Genomic DNA, 15925 nt, shown 5'->3' with positions numbered 1-15925 from the left:
TTATGCATTAGTGTGGCAGGCGTTCTGTTATTTAGAATAATTCAAATTGTGATTGAAAACATCACATAGAGGGTTTTGATGTTGATGATTATCACATAAGAAATGTCTATTTTGTAGGACTTCAAGATGTGCGGACTACTAAATAGTACACTGTAACCCTATTTTTATTTGTTGCTTTGTTGTCGGTAGTCTCAGTTTTTTTCTTCACCTCAAGTCATATTACAAGAAAAAAAAATAGAGGCAGGCTTTAAAAGTACCTTTGGTGTTCCTGTGTGTTTTCGAATATTACAAAGTGCTGTAATGAGAAGGAAAACAACAAAAAAAGGAGATTTTTTTTTTTTTTTTTTGCCTCAGAGGGAGATAGCGACTCGTCTCCTCGCTGTACAAGCCTGTAGGTTCACTTTTCTCTTTGTGCGCCGGAGCACTCCTTGGGACTCGAGCGACAGGGGAATTGGGCATGCTGAGCTACGCTGGTGGCGAGGTGCCAGCCTCCTGTGCCTGGGATATATAAGTGAGAGGGAGGCAGGAGGCAGGACACGTTTCAATTAGGCAACAAACACCACACACGGAAGATGGGAGAGGAGAAAGAAGGAAGGGGAAAAAAAAGAAACGTTACCACCTCACCTTCACCAGCTAACTTCTCCCTTCTGACCTCTCCCAAAAACACACTTCTCTGAACCACTCTGCCCCACCTTTTCTCTTTTTCATTCAAGGTGTCATTTTTGAGCTATTCATATGGGAAGGACAGTGGCGGGGGTCTTTGTGAGGTGATGCTAAGTGTGCCAGCTCAGCCTGCATGTTTCCATTAGATTGTCATGTTGGCTAATTAGAGAGCGGCAGCATGATTCACCTTGTTAATTAGGAGGACTTGCACACCATGTGCCTGGGGGCGGTGTGGGGAAGAGGAGCCCAGCCTCAGAGCCTGCTAGTCGCCTGCTGCCTATGAAGATTCCCCTTCTCATCTACCTTCCTTTCACTCTTTTTTTTTTGATTTGGAAATGAATAAATCATTGAGATCGTCCTCTCTCGGAGTGTGAATATCTGAGTTCTCATCTTTCCTGGATGCAAATTAGGCGTGATCAATAGAAGGTGACGAGCGGCGAATCTAAATGTTAAAAAAGAGAGAGACAGGGAGAGAGAAGACTGCTAGACGAAGCATAGAATGAGACAAAGCGAGAGAACATTTAAAGTAGGAAATTTTCCCTTAGATAAGCAGTATTTTTAATGATCACCACTCTCCCCCCGTCGCTCCGGTGTAACACCGTCAGAATCTGCTTAACACTGATTTCTGCCTCCTTCATTAAACACCGTTCCTTGGCAAAATCTTTAGCGCAAATGTTATTATTTTTAAACATAATACTTACTCTGAAGGAAACGGCATTGAGTCTTTTCAACACATTCAATTCATCCACACATTTCACACAGTCTCCCTCTGCACAGTTTAATTCCTACAAATAAGTTGCAGATGAAGAGTAACCGTAGGGTCATGATAGTGACACTCACATAATGACCTTAGCTCCAGGGACGGCTGATGGCTCTGAATAATTGGTCCTTGGCCCTGGAAACACTTCTGACATACTCAGCTTCAGAGGAAATGGAACGCTGGGGCCAAGACTGTTAGCTTATGCATGTATTTTGAATTCATCTCCATATAGGTAAAATAATATAATCACAAACAGACTCGCTGGAATATCTAAAGAGATTTATGAATGTTAAAAAGGATGATGAAACATTAGGATTTAAAAGTAGTTTGCCTTGCATCTTCAGCCTTGACTGATTTATTATCTGTCATTTAAGGAGATTAGTATTGTTGGTATCTTGTAAATAGAAGTACTTGCATTAAAAAATATATACTTTCATTTGTGAATAGCACCGTCTGCTTAATATAGTATAAAAGGATTGCGTTGATGGCGACATCTTTGCAGATAGATATGTTATTCTGCCAAGCGTCAATCATACTGATAAATGTAGCATGAAAACAACATACTGTACTGAGTCTATGCAACTTTACTCCGATAAGGGTAATTAAGTCTGCTTGTAGCACGGCATGAAATGTCATACACACATTATGCATGTATTTTTATACATATAGTGAAATCAATATTTTATTTTAAGTCATACATGTCTCTATCTAAGTTTTAACACAAAGGCTTGCCTACATTAGCAGGTCAAATCTGAACTCGCCTCTTTGTAGTATCGGAGTGCAGATGGAGGAGTAAAACCTGATTGGTTACTGCAAATGGCCCTCGCCCTGCAGCAAACTAACTGCCAGGCACTTCAGATGAAGAAAGGCCTCAAGATGCAGCTCGCAGATGTTCACGTTATGTCGGCCATGTGGGTGTCAGGTGAATGAGATCCATGGATTACAGAGCTGCATGAAACACATACATACAATGTCAACACAAGTAGCAGGAACACTGTGCAGTGTTTCGAATGCCTATTTTTGACAGTTTTTGTAATTCGTGTTTGATGAAAAACTCATCTTTCCTCTCATCTGAGAAATTACTACAATGCTTTCAGTCATTAATATAACTTTTATAAGCACAAATTGGATCTTTATAAGATTCTTCAATAATTTTTCATTTATGTTATAACCAGTTTTAAGACCAATGATAATCAATTCACATAAATCTTTTTGTTTTTTTGTGCTAATTTTCAAGTTATACCTTATAGTAAATAAAGTACAATTAATAGGAAAAAAGTCTGATAAAAATCTTAAATATTCAAACAGTCATTAGTACCTTTATTGTTTTTGGTTTGATGTTTGGCTCAATCGATGTTCTTATTTATTAGAAGGTGTATTGCAGAGAGATGAAGAGATGACAATAAAGAATGGGAGATGATATGAAACAAAGGTCTGAGGTTGGCCTAAAACCGGCGTTGATGTGACAACGTGGTCGGTATATTATATCCCAGGGGTACCAGGAACCCCCATTAATTAACAGTGTCTAACAGAAATTATTTAAAAAGATCATTTTGTTTTCCAGCTGACATTGATGCTGGTTTATGTGTTGCTGGTGGGATACCAAGAGCCAGTGGTGCTGAAACTGTTTGTTCTATCCAAATATACCTGATAGCAGACACTTGTTTCTGGTTGTAAATCAAGCTGCCGATTTTATCTTTCCACTGATCTCCTCCCAACCTTTTTCTTACACTGCTGACACTGAATGTCATTATTATGGTGTTACTTCAACACTTTGCTAGTGTTTATATAGTCCACAGCAGCAGAGTAATTCCATATGAAGTCATGTGCAGTCATATGTTAATGAGAATGTGTTGTTACCAAGAACAAAAGATACCAAAAAGAGTTTTTGATGGCAATGTATAATATATTTACATTGCAGTATTTTTTATGAACGCATTATGTGTTTTAACTGATCTCTGCCGACACACAATTAGAAAATATAGATAGATAGTATAAAATGCAGAAAGTGCAACATTCAGTGCTGCAGATGTCAGCAGTCAGGAGACTGCCTTCACTGCATTTACTGCACTTTGTAGTACTTTGTGTACAATGTGTCTCCTGAGGATCCTCCCTTCAGCGTTTGACAATACCCAGGTTTTGTACCATGTACTAAAAATGATTGGAAAAGTTTTTAGTTGTTAATTTTGATGCAGCATTCCTGCCAAAATACAAACTCAAATAAATATTTTCCATTTTACTCTGTAGCGCAGCCTATAGGCGTGTAGTGCGAAGGTTAGAGGGCAGAGCCATGATAAGGGATTTGATTCCCACTGGAGCCAACCACCATTGTTTAAAATGTATGCACTCTATCAAGGCTCCTTGGGGGGAAAAAAAGCATTCACCAAAAGTGGCATATGTTATATCTATATACTGAGAAGCTTCCTGCTGTGTCTTGTTGGACCAGAGCTGGCTAGGGGGAGGGTAAGAGACAGACCAACTCAAAACCCACGGTCTGGCTTTTATACTGTGGTCTTTGCAGGGCAGAGAGCCCTTTAGCTTCCTTCATATCCCCGTAACTGCTTGTGACGTCAAGCAGAGCGTGTTCTGCTCTACCAAGGACATCTGTCTGTAAGCGTCTGGGGGGCCGCGAGCAGCCCCTCAGGCCAGAAAGAGGAAAGAAGGGAGGGAGGGTAGAATGAAAAGCCTTTGTTAAAAACAGCAGAGATGGAGAACGGCAGGTTGGCCATGATGGCTCCTGCAGCTCATCCTCCTCTTGACTCCAAGCATATCAGACCGCTCGAAGGTTCTTGCCATATTTTTGACATTTTTGCATCATAAGGGAGCATACTGCCCTGTTATTTCTTATTTAGGTTTTGACAGACATTTTTACTGACCTATTATGGGTACAGAGCTTGAAGTTAGACTTATAAATAATTCAAGATGTGGGAAACAGGTGACTAAAAAACAATAGTAAGACTGTCAAATGGATCCAGTTATATTCAGTTGCACGTATTGGGCGCAATTCATGCATGCCTCCTTTTCTTCTCTCTAATTCTACATTTGTCTGCAATAATGTTGTGAGAATAATAATGAGAATAAATCATAACAAAGCCAGAACATGCAGAGGCCACTGATTTGTTCTCACATATGAAAATACAGAAACTCGTTAACATAATTTACTAGCTGTTGCCAGATTTTATCCAAACTACTTAAACCACACATACAAACTAAATAATTATATAGGATTTATATTGAAATATTTTGTATTTAGATTTAGAAACAACAATTGACAACTGCAGAGCTAAAAAGGGCCAAAATCTGTTCAGTTCACAAGGCAATGCCAATTATCAGTAATGAAAACATGACTAATGTGAAAAACATTATTTATGTGGTGCCACCAAGGATTCATGGTGTTAGTAGCCTGGCAACTCACCACAGCTAAATGTCTATTAGTTTATTAACAACAGTAAACTGATTCAGGTGTGAAACTATGCTGCTGATAAATATTCATTGCTAGAGCTTGTAGAGATCTTAGTCTTACTTAAATATGATTTAGGAGGAATCATTCAGGAAACAACTCTATGACACAAATAATCTGTTCTTGATGAATACATGTGATATGATTTAGACAATGTATTTTGGGAGTTGATGGTGGGTACTTTCATGTCATTATGTTTTGGGGTGTAGTCATTTATTCTCATAGGAGAGATTTGCATAAAGTGTTGCAGCTTCAGAAATAAGTCTGAAATCCTACTGTGTATTTTTTATCTGAAATCAAAATTTCAGTGCATATTTGAAGTGATCCTTGATAATTACAGGCTGGGATCTGATTCATTCTAGGGACCTTCACAAATGCACACATAGCAGGGCAGTGAGAGCTTTGTGCAACTGTGTTTCTCGATCACATTAACCCTGAAATGTACATATTTATAGTTGCCATCAGCTCCCTTTTTCACACATTGACAATAGTCACCTGACATTGTTCTGTCTGCATCCAGACTAAAACCTCTCTCTAGAAAAGCTGCAGAATGATTCTGTTGGGTATCTTGAACATGTTCTACACCTGCTGACCTTTGCTAATAATTTTAAATTACAAGTCCAAGTTCCCTGCTTCAAAAGGGCATACAGGCAGACTGGAAGCACTGGTATTTATGTAACAGCAGATACTTATGCCGTACCATTGATCGAACCTGGCAAATGTATGCATATACCAGCTGGTTATTTTTCCAGTCTGGGATGAATCTCTGTGGTGACCTTTGGTGAAGATTGTACCTGTGGCTAAACAATGCTGGCAGGCTAATCCAGAAGGTAAAGAGAGAGTCAGAATTTGATTTCCTTATGTGTCTCCACAAAGAGATTCAAAGATGTCAAATAGCTGCACTGCTAAAAGGCAATTTAGAATAATTGAATGTAGGAAAGGTCTGGAAAATCATGACAAGCACTGTAACAGACAAACAACATTAGTCGACAAAGAGCAGTGGCATGTAGAAACTCAGATTTATGACATTCTTAATGGAGTAGATGTTAAACACCACAAATAAACAGAATGAAATGTGACCAGAGAATGGTACCAACACCTCATGACTAAATCTCAACAAACTCTGTGCAGTCCAGGACAGCTCATTACAGAAATCTAAGGACCCAAACTGTTCTGAAGGCAACACATGTCCACATTCCTTAATAGTTGCTGCCAGTACTACTTCATGGACTTTGCACACGTGTCCTTGTATGTAAATGATGGTTAAATGAAAAAAAAAAAATCTATCAAAGCCTTGCCTAACTCTGGCTTGTATCATTCGGCGGTCATCAAAGGAAGGTAGACTCGGCGTAGTGGCACCAGATTGAAATCAGAAATCAGTCTCCCTGTGTCATGGCGGCCTCATCACTGACGGGAAACGCAGACTGGAGGGTTGCAGATGGTAAATTGAAGTCTTCATTTATCATACAGTCATAAATCTGAAAATGCAGGCAGTTGCTGTGGGCGCTGGGAGCCCATGCCTGGTGCCAACTGCCAGGCAGAGATGCCGGCATCCTGGTGCCATCAGTGAGATAGCGGACCTCTCCCTCTTTCTCTTTTCTGCTTGATCGCTCTCTCCCAGCTCACTTTTGAGTGGGATTATTTAAGGCCAGGCCTGGAGAGATTTGTGTGTTGTTTGTGGCAAAAGCGTAATAAGGTTAGCATTGATAACATTAATGCTACATTTGCCAAGTGGACAGCGGCAATAATCATCCACCCTGTTAGCGACATCCTGCCACGATCCCTGGTTTCTGACTCCATTACTCCCTTTCTCCATTTGCATAGCGTTGAGCTTGACTCTCGAATCAACACTCCCTGAAATCACATCATGGACTCATTCATGTCATTTCTATCAGTTAGTATTTGTTTAACTGTATCTCCGTTTCCACCACCATCCGTTTTAAAAAAGGATAAGTAAATATGGTTTAGATATTCAGCTGGTTGGCACCACTACTATTATTTCCCCTGCTTTGTGTTGTCAGCGTGTTTAAATCTTTCAACAGTTCCGCCGTGCTAAATGTGAAGTGGCAACACCCAAGGGCATGCCTTGCCAGCAGGGTTTTAGGAAAAAATCAGAGGCAACTGCATGCACATTTTAGATAAGACTTTGTACACCAACCTTTTACGGAGCGCCATCTGAAAGTAACATGAAATTTTCCCCTGATCAGACAACATACATGCCTCACCCAACCACCACCACCCAGTGAACACATGCTGAGAGATAACATAAAAGAACATGAAAGACATGAAAGCACACATTGATTGTCCCTGTTCGCTTTAACCCAGGCCTCTCTCCCCCAGCAGGCAGGCACACAGGCAAGCTGGTGGGTAGGCATTCCCAGTGCTGTGGCCAAGATTGATAGGCACGTGTGTGTGTGTGAGTGTGAGTGTATTGTGTTTGCGTGTTGGAGGGAATGCTGACACCCCCTGTGCCATGGCCCCAGGCTCCTAACACGTCCACCCAATAGAAAGGGCAGCTCTCAGCGACGCTGGGTTCCCCTCAGCCCTGCGGCTAGACATGACATTACCTTGGGCAGTGCCTCCCCACAACCTCCCCCTTGTACATCACAAACTGCAAAAATCACATCAGGACCATGTGACTAGACCCACCTCTTTACACACAGACATGTACAAATACTCACAATCTCTGACAGACGCTCCGTTAATGGCTGACAAAAGGCTTCCATTTTGTTCTGTTCATGAGAGCTTATACAATACAACTATGGACAGATAAAAGAATGAAGAGGCATATCTTTCTCTTTTACTCTTGCCTCATTGCTCACTCATTCTCACTAGGTCTTGCAAACAACTGCAATGGCTTCTAATATGTGAAATTCAGATTTTGGGGTCTCTTCATTGTGCATCGATGCGTAGTTGACATATACACATCTGTACATTGAACAGAGGTTGTTAATATTGGTATTTGACGTCACATATGGTGCAGATGTTTAGGTTATTTTCTAATCTTTGTGTTCTGTCTTCACCAGATGCAACAGCAGGAACTGGCCCAGATGAGGCAGCGAGATGCCAACCTTACAGCACTAGCGGCCATTGGACCCCGCAAAAAACGCAAAGTAGATTCACCGGGGGCCACCCCATCAGGGACTGAGGTAAGGCCTAGACTCACAGAAAGACATAAGACAATATTATAAGTTGTTTTGTCCAGATCCAGGTGCCACAGCTGACATCATGTCAGTTTCACCAGTACCCTTTGTTTGAAATCTTTTTAACAAAAAACAGGGAACTTCAGGGGAAGTTTTTATTCATTTCAGTTTTACTGTGTTTGTCTGACAAACACAATACTATAGAGAGAATATTTGGTACCCTTTCGAATAGTTCCAAAGACAAGCAACTATGAACTCAGCTCTTTTAAATTCATACTGATGATATAACAATATATGTAATGACTACCCACCAACAGTGGCATTCTTCATGGTTTACAGCAAAACTGAATCTGTCCTCTCACTCATTTTGCTCTTTTATGTTCAAACATGAAGGGAGGCTAGACAGTATACAAAAAAGAGTCACCAATTGTTTATCTGCAAGATGAAGAAAAAGAAATGCATTGTATGTAGGGGTGGGTTTCCAGAACTGGTACTAAATTGGTACCAGCTCTTGGCTGGTCAGTACTAAAATATTGATAAGCTGGCATAGGAGATGGTAATGCACCTTAACGCTGGTTGCCACCTGAATGGTAACCACATTAAAATGGAAAAAAAAGTTAGCCAGGAGACAGCTGCTTACCAGGGTGAGTCTAAGACAGCGGAAGGAACAGGAGAGCTGTCCGGAGGACGAGAGGCTTTGCCCGGGCTTTTCAGACTCCAAGATAACGTTATCTTCTGCCTTCTGGTTAGAAGTGGGGAATTTACAGCTCACAGCACCTTAATATGATACAGTGTCTGGTTTTTGTTTGATAGATATAGCTATCACTGTATCACCCGCTATGTAGTTAGCACGAATTAGCCCAGAGGGCTAACATGGCTTGTTTACTGTATTACTTGCATGTTGCTTTTTTCCCCCATGGACCATCTATTGGTTGAAGAGTAGGTAGAATTTCAAGATTTTCTTTGGTTGACTGCAGACCTGATCATTCTAAAAATAAGTATAGTTATTAACTCAGGACAAAGCACTGATTTAAGCACTTGTAGTTTAACAATTATGTTTGTAATTAAATAACTGTTAAACTTTTCACACCTTTTCATGTCATGTCCAAATTATGGAGAGTTGTATTAATAAGAGTATTGATAAGCAGTATCGGCATTGGTATCGGTATCACTAAAATCCAAACAATAGCCATCCCTAATTGTATGGTAGCCTCTTTAAGAGATGTTTTCATTCATTGTTCATCCGTTCGACAGGATATTCCAAACTTTTCATGTGTTGTAAGTTCAGGTTTGTGATAGTCAGTAAATTGACAATTTGTATTTTTAAAGAGTTTGATATTGTTGTTAAGTAATGTGCAGTGACTGACATTGCCTCTGGGACAATTAATCAATAATTCACAGTCAGCTGTGGTATTGTATTTTTAGATTGGGCAAAATCACAGTTAGATTTGCTTCCCTTTATGAATACAGGCAGAGTTTATGTTGAGTTCTTTGCTACAGTTTTCTGATGATTTAGTATAGTATGTTTACATAGTACTCTTGATTACCTATTCTAGTTTTTTTCCTGTTTTATTTATCTGCCTAATATCTATTGTCATGCATGAACTCATATGTCAGTGTTCAGCAGCACATCTCATTTCTCCGATTTTTCCTGATTCATAGACAGGTTTGGTGCCTTGGTGCAGCCAGCCTGGCATTGTCATCATGGCCGATTTACTCTAACATCCAAACTGGCTTCATTCCCATGTTGCACCTTCAGAGACACTGTATTTTGCATACTTTAAACTCTAAACTCTAATTTGCATGAAGGAAGGACCAACATTTTTCTTTTTATTTAAACTACTCTCTCTTCCAGGAGCACAACACTACATCATACCACATGTCAAGCTCTGAGGTGATTGGTCCAAAGAAACTCATGGCAGGCCAGATTTCACAAGCTGAAATACAGATCAGCTGTCTAAAGTTAACACCTGACTGATCCAGAGACACTGGGTTGTTGTCATTGTTGCATGTTATGCCACTAATTTCTTCAAAGAACTGATAAATTATTAACTTCGTATTATTATTTGAATATTTCCTCGGTATCAGTGGTTCTCAAACTTTTTCACATCAAGGACCCCTAAACTGACACAAAGTAGACCACAGACCCCAATCTGATAAGATTTTTGCTTTTAGATGTTTTATTACAGGAAGTGTATGAAGCCCATGACCGAAATAGTTATTTACTTAATAATTATAGTGAAAATAAAAGATTCCCCTTTTTGCTCGGGACCCCCGGAACCCATTAAAGGACGACTGGGGGTGCCCAGAACCCACTTAAGGAACCATACTGTGGTGTCCTCATTTGTGACTGCTCTCCTCATGAAAGATGTGATCACATCACAGTCGACTCGTCTTACTTACAAATAGACTTCCATTTTAATGCATATTAAGTTCAGTTAAATTAACCTTTAAAAATTTAGTTTGGACAAGGCAAAATTAGTTTTTTTTAGCCTTGAGGTTAAAGGTTTTATACTGAGGCTGAACCTGATAATACAACTGAAACTCCCTGAGATAGTATGACCCTAACCTGGCTAACAGTTTTTTTTTCCTTTTGGTGGCTATTCTTGCCATTTGTAAAACACTGACATTTTGACATATTATACAGGCATGGCTGAAAATGCTGGTACCACCTTTTTATTTTAAAAAAACCCCCAAAGTTTTCTCTGTATTAAGTTGAAACTGACAAAGGAATATGGTATCCATTGTTCTTTATTTCTCGTGGGATATAACTGAAATTCTGATTTTGATTTACAACTTAACATTATTTAAAACAAATGAAAATGGCAAGGACAAAAATATTGGTACCCTTAACTTAATATTATGTAGCAGAGCCTTTGGAGGCTAAAACTGCAGTCATGCACTTTCTGTAACTCTGAATTAGGTTTCTACACTACACCACTGGTAGTTTGCCCTACTCTTCTTCAGTTATCTGCTCCAGTTCTCTAAGGTTTGATGGGTGTCGGCTCCTGACTGCAGGTTTGAACTCTTTCCACAGATGTTCAATGGGCTTCAGATCAGGACTCATAGCAGGCCACTTCAGAAAAGTCCAACATTTTCTTCTCATCCACTCCTGAGTGCTTTTTGATGTATGTTTGGGGTCAATATCCTGCTGGAACACCCATGACCTTCAACAGACTGGCAAAGTCCAGTCTGGGTTTTTTGTCTCCCTCTCTGAGTGGGGTCTTCCTGGGTGTTCTACCATGAAGCCCTTTTTTTCCCAGATAGCGACAGATGTTGCGACTTGAAACTGCTTTACCTTGAACTTGAAGATCAGCTTAGATCTGTATTGAAGTTTTCCTTTGTTCTTTCTTGACTATTCAAGCAATCCTTCTCTTCAATCTCAGGCCAATTTTCCTCTTGTGACCACATCCAGAGATGTTGGCTACAGTTCCATTGGCCATAAACTTCTTAGTAATATTGGCAACAGTGGTCACAGGAACATCAAGCTCTTTGGAGATGGTCTTGTAACCTTTACATTACCCATACTTAGCTATTACCTTCTTCAGACCACTCTTTGTTTTCCTTCTGATCTCCATATTCAATGTGATTCACACAGTGGCACAAACAGTTGAGTGACTTATTTCCTCTTACTTTCTCACAACTTACAACAATGGTACCAATAATTTTATCCAAGCTATTTTAGAAAATCGTTGTAAAATAGTTATTTCACAACATTTTTGTTTTGTTCAACTGCAAACCAAACGTAGACATGCGTTATTATTATTAAAATGCAAGGGCACCAATAATGTCGACCACATCTGTAGTTGTGAGCATAAAACTGACAAGACTTTAACCATGCAATGATATATTTTCCTTGTGTGAGGTGTTAAATAGATAAATAATTAGAAGATACCCCATGCATAGCAGTGTCTCCAGATGCTGCAGGGCAAATTACAATTATCAAATAAAGTACACCAGCGCACACCGGGATACTACGATTGACATTATTGACTGTATCAGACAGTTGTCTCATATTTAGCATTGAAGTGTAAACTGTTCCATTAGATCATTGGGATTCTAATAGGATTTAAGTTCAAGTTTAGCTTGCTTGTTAGCTCATTTGAGAACATTTTCTCAGTGAGATGCTGTGCACAACACAATACAAACACAAAGCCATAAGCCACAAATAAGGATAATAGCAAGTCATTAAAATCAGAAGCTAAGAATAGACATGAGTTTAGTGTAATGGATTCAACAGGCTGAACAGACTAATAAAGATATAGAACAGTGCCCAATACTGCAGAATGTATAATAACAACAGCAGAAATCAACATAAAAAAGAGAAAATAATGTGAAAAGTACATAAGCTGCTTCTGGCATTAAAAATATAAGGAGCACATTGAAGAGTTTAGGCAGTGGTCACAGATCACTGATTGAGTTAGGATACAGTGTCAGAATGGGATCCTTATTCCCACAGAATCTGGCTGATTGTGTGTATTCACTATTGAGGTTGTTAAGTGAGAATGCTGTGAAATGCAGTGGTGGATTGGCGACACAGTGTTCAGCCCTCTGAACCTTTATTCTCATGTTTATTCATCTACAAAGTGCATAAAGATGAACAAATCTGAAATCCGTGATTAGAGCCACGAGCCAATACCTTTCTGGAGGCACCAGAGAGCGAGTTTGTTTTGTGGACAGGGCTCTTTTGTGGTCCCCCTACAGCTTTACTTTTGAAAGCCTTTGTATTTTTAATACCACACATCCTCTTAATGCTTAACCTGTTAACCATTAGCCAAGTTTAGGAGTCTGTCTAATAATCCACTTTCCACAATCAAAGTTAGCAAATGTGGCGAAGATGGAAGAATATATCTGTGTATGTTAGAGGGAGCATGAAGCATGGTGACATACTCCCATGTGACTGGCCTAGCCTGTTCTCAATTAAGCTGAACTGTGTTATTATAAAGGAACCGTCTCCTGTTTGAGGTTCCAAAAGCAATGACTTGAGTATCGTATTTCTCCAGCACAGGGTCACACATGAAGTCATACACAGTTGCTGTACAAGTCCTATTTCCCTCTAGGCAGCATGGTAAACATTTATATTCCACATATTTGTCTGTAAATATGATGAATGTAAAATAAGCTTGAATTTTGAATGTCAATTGGTCATTTTAATAACCTGCTTATTGAGTTGCATCTTCACATCCTTGGCTTAGCAGCAGTATGCTGCAGAGGAGCATAGTAATGCACACGGTAAAAAAGCATAAATAACAAAATAAAAGCATTACTTCTGGTCCTTGAGTGCAGTGCCAACCTCTTTCAGAATGTTTTACCCTGATGGGTATTAGCCCGCGACCTTCTGCTGCATTAAAAAAAAACTGCTTTTCTAAACCACTTTCCCAAATGCAGTTACACAACATAAACATGAATATACATTATTCTGGAGTTGTGTGTTTTTTCTCTCTTTTTTCCCTTTTTTTAATGTCCTGTTCATGTTTAATTAGAGGGGCATAATGAAGTGAAGTCACACTGTGCCCCTCCTCTAGAGTGATTGCGGAGGGGGCGGAGGAGGAATCTTAACTTATTTTCACTTCGTTTTCACCTCCTCACATTTCTTCATTTCACATGGGCTGGAAGCGCCTGCGGCGTTCTCTTTCCCTTCTCCAGAGCAAAGTGAATGTGACTTTTCTAAGGGGGTCACAGGATGCCTGGAGGCCTGTGGGTGTTACTGGACTGTTGCCTGCTCTTAGCTTCACTGAGGGGCTTGTCATAGATTTCATCTCCACAGAAATGAGCCGGGGGGCCCTGGCCAGGAGCACAGGCAGCCAACGTTATGAAGGGCCCACGCTGATTATTTCCCTCTGACATCGCATCCTGAGCTTTCCGCATTAATCCCAGACAAAGGCAGCCCTTCAGTGCTGTGCCAGAGCTCAAATTAGGAGCCAGAGAATGGCCTTGTTGAGATCCTGCTCTGTTCAACGAGAGGCAGAGCTCCTGTTGAAATCCTTCTCTTCAATATTCCTTACCCCCTGCTTGTTCTTTTCCTCATCAGACCACCTTTCCAGCGTGTTCGCACTGTGACGGAATTCAGGTGACACAATTTCACTCCTCCGCCCCCCACACCCCAACCAACCCCCCACATTCACCCACCTTTAATTTGATGGTGGCTTGGCCGGGCTTGGGCTTGTGCCTGGATGTGGATCGCCACGGGCTCTGAAACTGATAGCCAGTCAAGACTGGAGTGTCTGTCTCCAGCCTGATCTAGTCTGCAGGAAGGAACAAAGGGGGCCTTACAGGGCTCCTCAGGGTGGATTAGTTCCAAGGAGCCAATGGCTGGGTCTACTGGCTGGCTCGCTGGAAGAGGGCCGACTGTGGCCCCAGCGGTGGGTCACAGCACAGGCAGGGGCCACACAGGCGCACCGCGCAAATCTCCCTCCAGCTCAGTTCTCCCCATCGTACTGCCCTGCCCCTCCAATCAGCACACATAGGCTTTTTGAAGTTCAGCACAAAAGTCAAGGGTGAGCTACCTTGAGGATGGTGGAGGGATGAAGTGCAGTGACAAAGGGCAGCTGAAGGTGGTTGGAACATGTGACCGAGCCTCAAATGACCCTTGCCCTCAAGATATTACCATGAAGATGTGCTCACTACTATTATGCCTGATTGAAAAGTGTTGAATATCTCAGTTTTTAGTATGTGTCTTTGTTTTAGGCATCAAAAATACCTACACCTGGAAAACAAATACAACAAAATTAGACATTAGACATTATTCTTTGGATGTATTGTGCAGCTTAACTATTATCATCTATATAGTGGTGCTATTTCGCTTTTGAACAATACATGGAGTTACATCTTAGACATACACTATATTCAATAATCAATATTTGTAAATTTTTTGTAGAAGAGATGCTTGATGAATGGCGGATGGGAAACGGTCTGTCAAAGAGAGCTTTACTCAATGATTACTCCATCACACCCCTCTATATTCTGTCTTTTCACACATTAGACATTACTTCAACACTTCACTGTTTCATTTACCCCCATTGATTTTCCTGTGATCCCTTCTCTTGCCATTTTGTGCATCTTTTCTAAATTGCATGGCCTTCGCGTTGCCGGCTTATTATTATTACGAGAGACAAATAGAGACTCCTCAGTACATCTAAGGTTAGCATTAAAGGTTCTGTGATGTAAGATGCGCCCCGACGCACCATGTCCCGCAGTGTTAAACATGCTCCGAGCTTTGAAACATCCTTGACACATTTACGAGCTCAGAGTTATCATCCAGGCGCTTGGGCCATTTATCACATCAAAGGAAGAGCTTTGTTTGTTGACGTCAAAAAGCGACAATAGCTGCTAAATTGCCCCGGTTTGTACAGCCGAACTGCCTTTCTCCTATCTGTCTCGACCAGGCGCAATGCGAGGGACAAAGGTAGGCGAGCAATTTAATAGTGAGCAGTCTATTTTTCCATTTGAATTCATTTCACCTTCTTTCTTTGAGGCTGTAGATCAGAAAGAAGGAGTGAGGCAATAGAGTGAGAGGCATGGGGAGAGAGGGGGAAAAGCACAAGGAAAACTGATGCCCTTTCCTCCAGCTAAATTAACAGGAATCACGTGGAAAACAATCTGAGTCTCCAATGAAGGAAGGGAGGGGGGGACCATTAAAATTAGCCTCGAGCTATGGACTGCACCCAATATCACTAAAGCTGCACTCACTACAGATGTGGAGGCTGGCTTACAGGCAAACTATGCTCTGTTCTATAGCTACAATTAAAATCAACCTCGCTGCCAAAAAATAGGAGGGGGAAAGAGGGGGTAGAAAGGCAGACATGGAACATCAAAGACAGATTGAAATGTGTAGTCAGTAATAAGAGTGGTCTCCAAGCCCCGAGGTTCTCCACGGTCCCCTTGTTAATGAGAAATTTT

The 15925-nt window shown here is 40.8% G+C and overlaps 2 protein-coding genes across 2 annotated transcripts in view; one reads left to right on the top strand and one right to left on the bottom strand.

Annotated features, from left to right (window-relative positions):
- The window catches only part of lsm14ab (LSM14A mRNA processing body assembly factor b), a 137669-nt gene that overhangs the window by 65693 nt on the left and 56051 nt on the right, over nt 1-15925 (bottom strand). The window lies entirely within an intron of this gene.
- Nucleotides 1-15925, top strand: part of LOC133981316 (transcription initiation factor TFIID subunit 4-like) — an 89695-nt gene that overhangs the window by 55100 nt on the left and 18670 nt on the right. The window contains exon 13 of the mRNA XM_062420023.1: nt 7910-8032. Within this exon, the coding sequence (XP_062276007.1) occupies nt 7910-8032 (123 nt within the window). The remainder of the gene's footprint in view (nt 1-7909; nt 8033-15925) is intronic.

This window comes from Scomber scombrus, chromosome 1, assembly GCF_963691925.1.
Source record: "Scomber scombrus chromosome 1, fScoSco1.1, whole genome shotgun sequence".
In the NCBI taxonomy this organism is placed as follows: Eukaryota; Metazoa; Chordata; class Actinopteri; order Scombriformes; family Scombridae; genus Scomber; species Scomber scombrus.
The sequence above is the reverse complement of the archived record's forward strand: the minus strand, read 5'-3'. Positions and strand labels throughout refer to the sequence as shown.